At 58.5% G+C, this 13686-nt stretch overlaps 1 protein-coding gene across 1 annotated transcript in view; it reads left to right on the top strand.

The window, feature by feature from the left end:
• Positions 1-13686, top strand: part of MTDH (metadherin) — a 381806-nt gene that overhangs the window by 233897 nt on the left and 134223 nt on the right. The window contains exon 9 of the mRNA XM_085605211.1: positions 12791-12910. Within this exon, the coding sequence (XP_085461337.1) occupies positions 12791-12910 (120 nt within the window). The remainder of the gene's footprint in view (positions 1-12790; positions 12911-13686) is intronic.

Below are 13686 nucleotides of genomic sequence, written 5' to 3'. Positions count from 1 at the left end.
CTTCATCGGAGCGGTTCTCGATTCGGCGCAGTTCCGGGTCTATCCACCGGAACAGCGGGTCCGGGATATACAGGCCCGGATTCCCATCTTTCGGCCTCTATCCTGGGTTTCGGTCAGGCTAGTGTTGCGGCTTCTGGGGCTGATGGCCTCCTGCATCCTACTAGTGCATCACGCCAGGCGGCGCATGCGGGCTCTGCAGTGGGACCTGAAGTTTCAGTGGGCCCAGCATCACGGCAACCTGTCCGACCATGTCTTGATCTCGGAGGGCACTGCACAGCAGTTGCAGTGGTGGCTCACGGACCGCGATTGGGTCATGGGCAGAAGCCTCTCCCTTCCCCAACCGGAGCATGTCGTAGTGACGGATGCGTCCCTCCTGGGATGGGGTGGCCATATGGGAGAGGCGGAGATCAGAGGCCTCTGGTCTCCGGCGGAGTCTCGTCTCCACATCAACCTGTTGGAGTTGAGCGATCCGACTTGCACTGAAAGCCTTCCTTCCCTCTGTCCGGGGAAGTGTCGTGCAGGTGTTCACGGACAACACCACCGCCATGTGGTATTGCAACAAACAGGGCGGGGTGGGGTCGTGGACCCTTTGTCAGGAGGCCCTCTGGACGTGGCTGGAACACCAGGGCGTCGCCCTGGTGGTTCAACATCTGGCGGGCTCTCTGAACGCCAGAGCAGACGAACTCAGCCGCCGGTGCATGATGGATCACGAATGGCGTCTGAACTCCGAAGTGGCGCAAGGTCTCTTTCAGCAGTGGGGAGAGCCTTGGTTAGATCTATTCGCCACCGAAGAGAACGCGCAATGTCAGCAGTTCTGCGCGTTGGAATTTCCAAGGCGGCACTCGCTCAGCGACGCTTTTCGTCACGAGTGGAGTTGCGGTCTGTTGTACGCCTTTCCGCCTATACCACTTCTGCCCAGAGTGCTGAAGAAGATCAGGCACGACCGGGCCCAAGTCATCTTGGTGGTTCCGGATTGGGCACGAAGGTACTGGTATCCCAAGCTACTCAGTATGTTGACCGATCCTCCGATACGTCTGCCCCTACGGGAGGATCTTCTGTCGCAGCAGCAGGGGACGGTCCTCCACCCGAACCTGTCCAGCCTCCACCTCCATGCGTGGAGATTGAGCGGCGACAGTTGATGCCATTTGACTTGCCTCCTGAAGTCTGTGATATCATTCTGGCAGCCAGGCGTCCCTCCACAAAGTCGGTATACGCCTGCCGGTGGAACAAATTTGTGGCATGGTGCACAGCAAAGGCTGTGGATCCTCTTTCCGCCCCTCTTTCTGAGGTTCTCCTCTTTCGTCTTTCTTTGGCCCGGCAGGGCTCTGCCCTGGGCACCCTGAAAGGTTATCTTGCTGCCATCTCTGCCTTCTTGCGGCTTCCTGATCAGCCTTCTCTTTTCAAGTCCCCTGTGGTTACACGCTTTCTAAAAGGCATTACTCACACATTCCCTCCTGTCCCTTTTGTAATGCCTCAGTGGGACTTGAATCTTGTTCTCACATTTCTAATGTGCGCTCCCTTTGAGCCTCTTCATAATTGTCCTCTTCGTCTGCTGACGCTTAAGACTGCTTTTCTGGTAGCCATCACCTCGGCTAGACGGGTGAGTGAGCTCCAGGCTTTATCTTCTAAGCCTCCTTTTCTGTCTGTTCATCCGGACAAGGTTGTCCTTCGGCCTCGTCCCTCCTTTCTTCCGAAAGTGGTGACTCCATTTCATCTTGGGCAGTCTGTCACCTTGCCCACCTTCTTTCCGCATCCTTCCAAAGAGGAAGAGAGGCTCCACCGTCTGGACCCAAAACGTGCGCTCTCCTTTTATTTGGACCGCACAAAGCAGTTCCGGGTGGACGACCAACTTTTTGTTGGATACGTGGGTGCTAAGAAGGGGAAAGCAGTGCACAAACGGACCATCTCTTGGTGGGTCGTTTTGTGCATCAAAATTTGCTACTCCTTGGCAAAAAAGGACCCTCCTGTTGGGCTGCGCGCCCACTCCACTCGGGCCACAGCGGCTACTACTGCTTTGGGACGGGGTGTCCCTTTGCAGGACATCTGTCAGGCGGCGACGTGGGCTTCGCTACACACGTTTGCCTGGCATTATTGCCTTGACAGCCAAGTCCGGAGGGATGGCTTCTTTGGCCGTTCTGTCCTCCAGGACTTTCTGGTGTGATCTTGGTTCGCAGACCCACCACCGGGGATGGTATTGCTTGGTTATCTATTCTAAGGTGAGGAATCTAACTAACGTGTTTCTTTCAGATGAACAAGTTACTTACCTTCGGTAACGATGTATCTGTAAGAAACATTAGTTAGTTAGATTCCTCACCGACCCACCCATCCTCCCCGTTCTGCGAACCGACATCTAGGGTTAAGGATATCCTTTTCAGGCCCCTAGATTTTCTTTTTGGCACCAGTGTCGGTCTTTGCATGGCTCTGCGTTCCTGGCGCGGAAAGCTATGTACAAGAACTGACGTCAGCGCGCGAGGGCGGCGTCTAAGTACTCCGACGACGTCATTCCAGCGCACGACGCCGACGACGGACGCGGAGCCGCAGACGACGCCTAGCGACGCGCAAGGGGTATTGCTGACGAAAAATCTTCCGGATCCAGTCTGACGCCTGGGGATATTCTTTTTTTTGATAAACAAGTTTTTATTGTTTTTAGCAGTACAACAAAAAGAACGTCTGGCCCTCCAAGTCCCCACCCCGCATCACCTTGCCACCCTCTCCCCAAACCTTCCCCCCCCACCCCAACCCACTCCGCTAAGGTATATTGCCTAACCATTTCCCCCACACCTTCCGGTATTTCTTGGGACAGCCGCGTGCCTGATAGAGAGTCCGCTCCTGCGCCGCACACCAGTCCACCCCGGCGCCCCATTTAGCTACGGTTGGCGGCTGTGGCTGCCTCCATGCCGCTGCAATGTCTCGTTTAGCCACCATCAAGGCCGTCATGAGGAACCGGTGTTCTGAGCGCGTGCCATCCAATCCATCCGTGATGCCCAATAGGGAATGTCTAGGTTCATGTGGCACCTCCCACCCCAGGACCTCCGTAAGCTCGGACTCAATGCCCCTCCAGAACCCCTCCAGCTCCGGGCAGGACCACACCACATGAAGAAAATCAGCCGGCTCGAAGCCACAGCGGGGGCAAGCCGCATCCCCGGAGAGGCCCGCGCCGTGTAGGCGGGCCGGCGTGAGATAAGCAGTGTGCAAGTAATAAATTTGGACAAGCCGTAGCCGAGCTGAGGCCGTCACCAAGCGGGGGGCCATAAGGGCGTCCCGCCAGTCGGCCTCATCCAGGGGACCCACCCAGCCCTCCCAGCGCTCCTTAAGGCCCTCAAGGGACGTAGGGGTGCAGTTGACGAGGGAGCGGTAAATCCTGGAGACGCCCCCCCTCCCCAAGTTGCCCATCATAACGTGAGCCTCCGGGGGGCTGTGGTCCGGCAGCCGGACGTCCAGCGGGGTGTGGATGCGTATAGCATGGCGCAGCTGGAGGTATCTAAAGAATTGGGAGGAGTGGAGGGAGAAGCGCGCCTGCAGCTCTGAAAAGGAACACATTCGCCCGCCCCGCCAGATGTCCCCCAGCTGGGAAATGCCAATTGAGTCCCACGATCTAAACCCTTCCAGCGCCGCGACCTCACGCAGCCATGTCCCGTGCCACAGGGGTGTGACCCGGGTCAGCCTCCCCGTCCAGCGGGTATGACGGAGCGCCGCTCGCCAGGACAAGAAGACGGCCCTGGTGATATCCGGGCAAGAGGCGGGGACGGACGCGCCATACAGTCGATCCTGGATACCGGAGAAGCCCAACTCACCGAGTTCCACCCTATAGGCGGGGTCAGACCAACCCCCCCCAAACCAGTCATGTACGACCAGCAGGCGAGTGGCAAGATAATAAAGGTAGAGGTCAGACATGCCCAGGCCCCCATCAAAGGTGGGTATGCGGCACGTCGATAATGCCAGCCGGTGCCTCCCGCTGCCCCAGAGGAATCTCGTCACCATCGCGTCTAACTCGCGGAACCAAGGGCGCGGAAAGGAGAGGGGGGTGTTTTGCAGCACATAGAGAAACCGGGGAAGAATCATCATTTTATAGAGGGCCACTCTTCCTAGCGGATTGAGAGGCAGCTGGTGCCAACGCACCAAGTCCGCCTTGGCTTTCTTCACCAGGGGGGTGACATTGAGTGCCCAGCTCAGCTCCGGGAGGAGGGAGACCCAAATACCCAGGTACTGGAACGATAGCCGGCGGAGAGGGATGGTCTCCTGCCAGTCAAAACACTCCCTGGATGAGTGCAGCGGGACCAGCACCGATTTCCGCGAGTTGAGGGATAGGCCAGACGCCCGGCCGAAACGGCTCAGGATGGAGAGGGCACGGGGTCCGGAGTGCGCCGGGTCACTCAGATACAGCAGGACGTCGTCCGCGTAAAGTGCGATTTTGTCGGCCTCCAGGCCAGGCCACTCCCAGCCCCGAAGGACGGGATCAGATCTAATCAGGGCGGCTAGGGGTTCCATCACAAGGGCAAAAAGAAGGGGCGACAGTGGGCAGCCCTGCCGCGTCCCCCGGCCGATCCGAAATGGCCTCGATAGCACGCCATTGACCAAGACCCTGGCCCGGGGATGTGCATATAGGACTCGCACCATCCCCACGAATCGAGGGCCAAAACCCATGCAGGCCAGGACCTCAAACAGGTAGGCCCATCCCACTGAGTCAAATGCCTTCTCGAAATCAGCGAGGAGGAGAGCGAGGTACGGGGACAGCCGATGGCGGTGGGCCAGGGCCACATGGAGACGGCGGAGACAGTGGCGGGTGCCCCGAGCGGGCATGAAGCCACATTGGTCCGGGTGGACCAAGGTCGACAGCAAGGGCCTAAGCCGTTGAGCCAGGATCGCCGCATAGAGCTTCACGTCCGTGTTAATAAGCGAAATGGGACGGTAGGCCGCCCTGTCGGTGGATGGTGGCGTGGATTTAGGCAAGACCACGATCGTGGCCATATCCGCCTCCGGGGGAAAGGAACCCTTCTCAATCACCTCCGCATAGTGAGCGCACAACCGCGGGACAAGGGTGTCTCTGTATGCGGCGTAGAATTCCTGGGGGAACCCGTCGGGTCCCGGCGTCTTCCCCGCGGACGTACGCCCAATGGCACCTCCAATCTCCTCAAGAGAGATGGGGACCTCCAGGCTTTCCCACTCGGCCGGCCGAAGCCGAGCGAGGTGTGCGCCCCCAGACGCAAGTAAAGCGGCCAAGGAAAGAGTCGGTGCACGGGCCCGGTAGAGCTGAGAATAAAATTGGGCAAAAGCCGCTGCCATCTCCACAGAGGAGGACCGGAGCACCCCCGTGGAATCCGTGACCGCCGGGATGATACACGACGCCCTGGGGTAGGTCACCAGGCGATGTAACAGCGCACCGTTCTTGTCACCCCAGCCATACACCCTTGCCACCGAGGCCTGCCAAAGGAGCCTGGCCGCATCAAGGGACCGCTGGCTAATTTCCTGGCGAAGGAGCCGCAGCCGCCGGGCCGCCGCCGGGTCATCGTTTGCAGCGAGAGACTGTTCCAGTCGAAGCGCCTGAGCCTCGCAGGCGGTGAGCTGCTGCAGCCGCGACTGGCGGTGCCGCACCACTTGCGCCTTAGCTGCCCCTCTAATGGTCGCCTTGCAGGCCTCCCACAGAGTACTTGCCGATGAGACCGAGCCCTCATTGGCGGAGTAGTATTGAATGAGTTCGGTACCCACCGCCTTGCGCAGCGCCCTGTCCTGGAGGAACCAGGCGCTGAACCGCCACACCGGACGAGCCGTATGCGGCGGAGGACCCAGGCCCAGGAGGACCGGCGAGTGATCCGAAATCCCCCTGGGCAGAATGCGGACGTCCTGGACGCCCCCGCATTCAGGGGGGGGGACAAAGATCATGTCGAGGCGGGCGTGGGAATGGTGAGCGGCCGACGTGTGAGTGTATTGACGCATCTGAGGATGCCAGAGCCTCCAGGCGTCACAGAGGCCCTGAGCCTCGGCCCAGCCCGCCAGCTGCCGCGCGCGAGCTGCGCGAGAGTCCGAGATCGGTCCCGAGGAGTCCAGCTGAGGGGCCATGACGGCATTAAAGTCCCCCCCAAGCACTACAGTGCCCCCCGGTAGCAGCGCCAGCAGAGAGGCCGCGTGGGACAAAGCCTGCGCCAGTCCCGAGGGCGGTGCATAGAGCGATAGGAAGCAAAGCGGCCTACCATCGAGCGTGCCGCAGATAGCAATCCCGGTGCCCCGAGGGTCGTGGGTCACCCGTGTAAGGACAAAGGGGAAGGAACGGCGCAGCAGGATCGCCACCCCCCGGGAGCCACGAGCAAACCCTGAATGCCACACCCGATCGTAACCATATCGCGCCAGGAAGGGGCAGTTGTCCCCGAGAAGGTGGGTCTCCTGAAGAAGGAGCACGTCGGCCCCTATGCGGTGAGCATATTTGAGGACCGCGGTGCGCTTGAGCCTATCCAACAGGCCGTTCACGTTCCAAGACATGACGCGCATCCGCGCCCCGGGGGCTAGGTCAGCCATGGAAGCCACGAGCGGGATACGCCGCGGAATCTAGCACCCGGGCGGCGTCAGGAGGACCCGAGGCCGCGCCAACGCGCAGGGAGTGAAGGAGGGTCGCCCAGGCAGCGCGGGGAGCGTAGAGGACAGACGAAGGGGAGCCAGGGAGGCCAGGCGGGGAGAGGGAGCGAGTGGAGCGCATATGAATGTCAGTGCGAAGCTCTGGACCAGCGCACGCAGGGAACTGCTGTGTGACACGAGCAAGAGGAACCAGACCCAAACTAGAGGAAACACCCGCCCCAAGAGGAGCAACCAGCAAAACAATACCCCAACAAACCCAAAACCCCCCCCCCCAATTTCCCACCCTATACTTCGAGAACTGAAGCATCTGTCGCCCTAACTGTAACAGCAACTACAAGGCCCCAAGCGACGTGCTCGGGTGTCAAGAGCGTGGTGGACCCCTCCAGATGTGCGGATGCAAGAGTCCGGTCCTAGATCTCTACAGATGAGCGGGAAGCCGCTGAGTCCAGGTCCGTAGTGAAGGTCCCAACAGCGGGACCAGGCCGTCCGGCCCCCTGCCGAAACAGAGGACAGAGAAGAGTCAGAGCGCTGGGCTGCGGGAGAGATCAGAAAGGTCCACTGACACGGGAAGGGGGGTCAGGGACGGGTCCAACAGACGGGCCGACTGGCGCCCGGGGCCCCCAGCCGCCCTGGAGGACGTCCCGGAAGAGGCGGAGGAGTCCCGCAGTCCTCTCCCTGATGCACTTGTGGAGCGAGGCCCAGCCGCCAGCCCCCCCCGGGGCCGCCGAGACCGCGTGCGCCTCCTGCGGCCCGGGCGCCGGGGCCCGGCCGCATCCCGATCCGAAGGCCGCCGAGCCGGTGACTCCCGCTCGGCCTGGCGCAGCGGTTGTTCTTCGGTGAGCCAAGTCCAGGCCGCCCGGGGGGTGTCAAAAAACAGGGTCTTACTCTGGAAGACAACACGGAGGCGTGCCGGGAATTGAAGCTGGTAGCTGAGGCCCAGGGAGCGCATCTTGCGCTTCACTTCCACGTACGAACGGCGTTGCTCCTGGACCTCCCGGGTGTAGTCTGGGAATACCATGATGTTGTGGTTGTGGAAGGTCAAGGGAGCCTGCGCCCGCGCCTCCTTCAGAATAGCGTCTCTGTCCCTAAAGTTGAGGATCCGCAAGATGAAGGGGCGCGGGGGGGCCCCCACCGGAGGCTTGGCGGCCAACGACCGATGCGCCCGCTCGACGACAAACCAGGCGGACAAGCTGGCCGACGGCATCCAAGATTTGAACCATTTCTCCAGGAAGTCATCGGAGCGGCCAGATTCCACCCCCTCCGGAAATCCCACCAGGCGAAGGTTGTTGCGGCGGGCCCGATTTTCGGCATCCTCCGCCCGCCGATGCAGCTCTTTAGAGTGAGTCGTGAGCTCCCGAACCTGGTCTTGGAGCTGCCGAATGTCATCCTCCGCCGTCGAGATCCGGGACTCCGTCTCGGTGATGCGAGCCGTGGCATTGCGCAGGTCCTGCCGCAGTAGTGCGACGTCCACTTTCACCTCCCCGACCATCCCCTCAAGGGACGTACGAGAGGCGGTGATGGCCTGCAATATAGCGGCAAGGTCCGTGCCAGGAGTCAGTGCCACCTCCCCGCCCGTGCCCGGGGGGTCGGAGGTCGTGAAGCGGTCGATTTTGGTCTGGTGGGGCGCGGCCGCTGATTTGGCGCCCCTGTCCTTGCCCATGGCTACCCTCGTGGAGCGCGCACCGATGGCCAGGTGCTGCAGATCGAATCGCCAACCAGCCTCACCCAGCGTCCAAGCGACCGGGCCACACAGGGAACGCAAAGGAGAAGAGGTGTCGTCGTCCCCTCACAGGGTCCACCGAGGACTCCGCAGGCCGGCGTGGCCCCTTCACACAGGCGCCGTCCGCGCCGTCCCCGCTCCGGGTCCAGCACCCACAACGGGCCCACGGGCTCGCTCGACAGCGCCCCCAGCCCGGGCCCCGACAGGACCCCCCCAGGCGGGGGAGGGGAAGCAGGGCGCCCCAAGCCCAACAGCAGCAGGGTCTAACCAGCGGAGGCGGGGGGGGGAAGGTCCGATGACCGGCAGCCGGCGGGGGCCCTCCCGCGGTGGAAGCCGGCACCCGCGGCGAGAGCACGTCCGCGTCCCCAGCGAGGCCTCCGCCCCAAGCGCCTCCAGCGCCAGCCGTCAGTTGATTCAGGGGAAGGAGCCAGGAGCCAGGGCCGGCAAGGCCCGCCGGGGCCGGCCACACAGGTCCGCAGCGCTCACCTCCGGTCAGCTTCAGTAGAGGCCTCAGCCGGATCCAGGCCCTCCCGGCCACGCAGGAGCCCAGCAGCGCCCCACGGATCGGTGGAGACTCCACGTCAGGCCAGCAGCAGCGTCAGACAGTTCCGGGGCCCTCCTGGATCCCACGATGTGCAGCCAGCCGCCGTCAGCCTCGCGGCCCGAGTCACGCGGTGGCGTCGCGGCCTCGCGCAGGATCCAACGCCGGGGACAGCACCAGGCAGCCGGGTCTCCCTCTCGGCCTCCCAGCAACGGGCGGCAGAACTCGGGCACGGAAGCAGGCAGGCAGCTCAAATCGGGACCGAGTGTAGACCCCCGGCCCCGCTGCAGGTAGGGACCTTCAGATCGCCGCTAGGACGGCGGGAAACGGATGATTGCCGGATGCGAGGGGTCAAGCACCGGGAGCCTCACCGCGAGGCAGCCATCTTCGTGTGCGCCACCTAGCGCTCCCTGGGGATATTCTAAGGTGAGGAATCTAACTAACTAATGTTTCTTACAGATACATCGTTACCGAAGGTAAGTAACTTGTTCGTTACACCCTCAGCGGCACAGGGGCAGCCGGGTGCAGAGTGAGTTAGGCCCAATGTTATCCTATGGAAAGCAGGGGGCCCTTGGTTGATGGCTGTTGGCTAGCAGGCCACGCGGCTGTGGGAGCTGGGCTCCTGGTCACTTGCTCGGGGCAAATGGGGAAGTAGATAGGAGTAGAGGTTGCACTACCAAGGGCATTCGGGCGGCTAGGTGCAGGGTTGCAATGGAGAAGCTCAAGAAAGAACAAAGGCTGCAAGCCTGGGGATGAAGATTCTTCAGGTGCGACCACCACTTCGAGAGGTAAGTTGGGTAGTTGGGAGGATAGGTAGGCACCCAGGAGCTGGGCAAAGGGGACTGCAGGGCGCCGGGTGCAGGGGTGTCTTTTCATGCCTGGAAATCTTACACTCAGCTGGTCGTGGTTGGAGGGGGTCCCTGGTTCTGAGTCTGCAGGTGTCGTCAGGAGCGTCGAGGTGGGTCCTTGGGTGCTGGATTCGGAGGCACAGTCGCCGGGGGGACGTCCTAGTGGTCTTGGTCCACTCCGGCACAGGCCAGGCTTGGCGGATGCAGAGTGTGCAGGAGTCACGGTTCCTGGTTGGCACCAGGGGCTTATTTGCTTTGAGCAGAATCACTGCTCGTGGGAGTCCCTGTCTTTTCAGAGTCACAAGGCAGTCAGGTCCTCCGGGGTTTTTGAGGTTGCTGACCACAGGTTCGAGGGTCGACAGGCCTGTAGGGCTGGGGCCAAGTCAATTGGTGTCTTCCTCTTGTTAGCAACTGCACGGCAGGTCTTGTTTCTTGTTCTCCTTGCTTGTTTCGGGTTTGGGATCTGAGGAAGGAAGGTTCAGGGTGCCCCTAAATACTAAATTTAGGGGCGTTGGGGCGTTACAGGTAGGTTAAGGGGCAGGGACCAATGGGTCCCTTCCCTGGGGTGGGTACACCCCTTATCCTGCCACTCTCCAGTGGGAGGGGGGCAGGAGCCTAGTCCTGATTGGGCAGGGCTCCCCATCTTCAAGATGGCGAGAGCCCGGAGATGTGCTTCACCTCACCTCCCCCACCTGAGGGGAGGGGTTGGCAGAGGCTGGCACACCCCCTTTCCTCCCTTGGGGTTTCCTGCCAGTCTTCCCGCCAGAGTGGGGGTCAGAACTGGTGTGGGCAGTTCCTGTACTCAGCAAGTGGCATGGAGAAGCTCACAAAGGCGGCATGCCTTTGAAGCTTCCCCTGCCCATCCTGGGGGAGGAGACCTAGCACCTCGCCTAGGATGTGCATTGTTGCAGGCCCAGGAGAGCGGATGGCTCTCTACCCAGGGGTCCAGCAACATGTCTGCTGTGTGGCAGCCTCTCAGACAGGACGTGGATTGTAGGTTAGGTTCAGGGGGCAACTCTAAGTTGCCCTCTGTCGTGCATCTTACATCAAATCCCACACTGGCATCCGTGTGCGTTTAATGTGCTGAGGATTTTGATAAAAAACTTCTCAGTCTTCATTGTAGCCATCATGGTGCTGTGGAGTTCGTGTTGACGACCTCCCAGCACCATATGCTCTTAATGGCAGCACTGCACTTACAATGCCCAGGAATGGACCTGGGTACTGTAGGGGTACAGAGCTCATGCACCTGTACCCACACCACTGGCATAGTGCACCCAGCTAGAGGGGTGACTGAGGTATTCCAGGGCACTGTGTTTGTGGGCATGGCACACAGGCATGTGTGCCATGTCGACTCTGTTTTGTTCTGCACCAAGACACTCAGCCTGCAAATAGGGGGGGGGGTGAGGGGGGGGGGGAAATGTGTCTGTCTCATGGTACAGGGCCTCTAAGGGTGGCACAATAAGTGCTGCTGCCCTTAGGGGCCTTCTCTGGTCACAAGGCCCTGGGTAACTAGGGTACCATTTACCAGGGGCTGACATGTGGCCAGAGATGCCATTTGGGTTTAGGCTTCATGCAGTTTTAGGGAAGGAACACAGGCCCTGGGGTCCTGATTGGCAGGGCCCCAGAGCACATCAAGTCAAAGAGCTTCCGTAGTCTGGCAACAAAAAAAGGGGGGTTTACTGCAACAGAAACCCACTTTCTCACATAGGGGCGTTTCAGGTAGGTAAAGGTTGGGACCAATGGCTCCCTTCCTTGGGGTGGGTACACCCCCTATTATGCCACCCTCCAGTGGGAGGGGGCATACGCCTCACTGGTGGGGACTGAGAGTTGTGCCTCACCTCCCCCACCTGAGGGGTGGGGTTGCCAAAGGTGGGCACACCTCTCCTCCTATCTTGGTTTTCCCACTGATTCTCCTGCCCAAAGTGGGGGTCAGAACCGCTGGGGGCCAGTTGCTGGGAGCAGCAAATGGCTGGGGTAGCTCACACAGGCGGCAAGCCTTTGAAGCTTCCCCTACGTGGACCCTGGCCATCCTGGTGGAGGAGGCTTGGCACCTCTGCCCAGGATGTACTTTGTTTCATGACCCCGAGAGCAGGAAGCTCTCGACCAGGGGGTCCAGAAACCTGTCTGGGGGTGGCAGCTGGCGAGCAGCCTGTCAGCCAAGGTCTTTTTTCAGGGGGCATCTCTAAGATGCCCTCTGAGTGCATTTTACATTAAATCCCACACTGGCATCATTGCGGGTTAATGTGCTGAGACGTTTGACATCAGACTTCCCAGTTTTCAGTGAAGCCATTATGGTGCTGTGGAGTTCGTAATGACAGACTCCCATACCATATACTATTCATGGCTTTACTGCACTTACAATGTCTAAGAATGGACTCGGACACTGTAGGGATACAGGGCTCATGCACCTGTACCCTCACGAGTGGCATCGTGCACCCAGCTGGATGGGTGGCTGATCTATGCCAGGGCAGTGGGCTGTAGGCATGGCACACAGGGATGTATGCCATGTTGACTCTTCACTTTGTTCTGCCCCAAGACACTCAGTCTGCAGAGAGTGAGAGAGTGAGTGTGTGTGGCCTCTAAGGGTGGCACAATGTGTGCTGCAGCCCTTAGAGTTCTACCTTCTACACAGGACTTGCATGTGGCCTGAGAGTTGCCAATTTTGGTGTGCAACAGTACAGGTTTAGGGAAAGAACATAGGCCCTGGGTACCTGGTTGGCAGGAACCGAGGTCACACTTAGTCAAGGAGCATCAACATCTGGCAAAAAGTGGGAGGGGGGCAACCGTGCCAAAAGGGGCACTTTCCTACACCTTAGTATTGGTGTCCGAACCTTGAGAAGCATATAATGCGGACTTTATGAACTTGACTGAGCTAATGCCACTAACTGCCGCGCACTACTTCAGCCAGCTCATCTATTGTACTAAACATTTGCAAATATTGTGCTGTAGAAAAATTGGGACCTTAACATACATGGCAACGATTCCTTCTTTTCAAATACTTGAAAATCTTATCTTCATGCATATACTAATAAACAATCCAATAGTTATTGGACGCTCTTGATGATTCTGTATACCATCAGTGTAGTTGTCAAATTGTGCATATTGATTTCTTAGATTTCAGATGATGAAAAGGAAAAGGGGGATCCTAATGTTCAGAGCTCTACAAGTGGTAAAACAAAGAAGAAGAAAAAGAAGAAAAAGAAGCAGGGTGAAGATGGCACATCTCCTGCTCAGGTACATGTTTGCTGTGTTTCTGAATAATGTAGGGTTAAAACGATGTTTTTTAGGCATTTGGTTGTTATGAGCCTGAGAAGCCCCAGCCATGATTCCAAACACATTGTCTCACCTTTGGTCGCAGCGATTTCTTTTGTATGACATTGTTTGATATCAGCTTTAATCCATTTTTAAGTTGTGGCTTTCTCCAATAATAGGGTGGTATCCATAGGCCGTTGTTTGTAAGATTGATTAGGCATTCTTGCAAAGATGCAACCTGACTGTACCACTTTTTCCTTTAAAATTTGTGGCCACCTCCCAAAGTGTTTTATGTAGGGCTGGGGAGTAATTCTTGCAACTATGGCAAGCATGTATTGAACGAGGGGGTAGCAAACCCCCCCGTTTCAGCTGACTAAGGTCTTCCCATCTTAAATGCCTCCTTTTCTTCTAGTTATGTTAACAATGGGGTAACCCAGTATCCCTCAGAACCTGGGCGATCGTATATCAAGCACACAATGGTTCTGTCGGGTATGCACTATTTCTTAAAACATTGAATCAATCAAAACTTAATTTCATGAAAGACAAAATCTCATAAGCAACACACATAGAGACCAAAAGAGGGGGTATTTGAAAAGTTTTATAAATTACTTCATTTATAAATCCCCATATTCAATTTATATGGCTGTCACTATGAAAGGTAAACTGTAATTTGTGACACAGTGAAGAGTGGTGCTCAGTGCTATGGTGAGGTGCGTAATATATACAAAGTGACTTTCGTGATAACAACGTTTTTTTAA

The sequence above is a fragment of the Triturus cristatus genome, chromosome 5_1 (assembly GCF_964204655.1).
Source record: "Triturus cristatus chromosome 5_1, aTriCri1.1, whole genome shotgun sequence".
NCBI classification, from domain to species: Eukaryota; Metazoa; Chordata; class Amphibia; order Caudata; family Salamandridae; genus Triturus; species Triturus cristatus.
The sequence above is the reverse complement of the archived record's forward strand: the minus strand, read 5'-3'. Positions and strand labels throughout refer to the sequence as shown.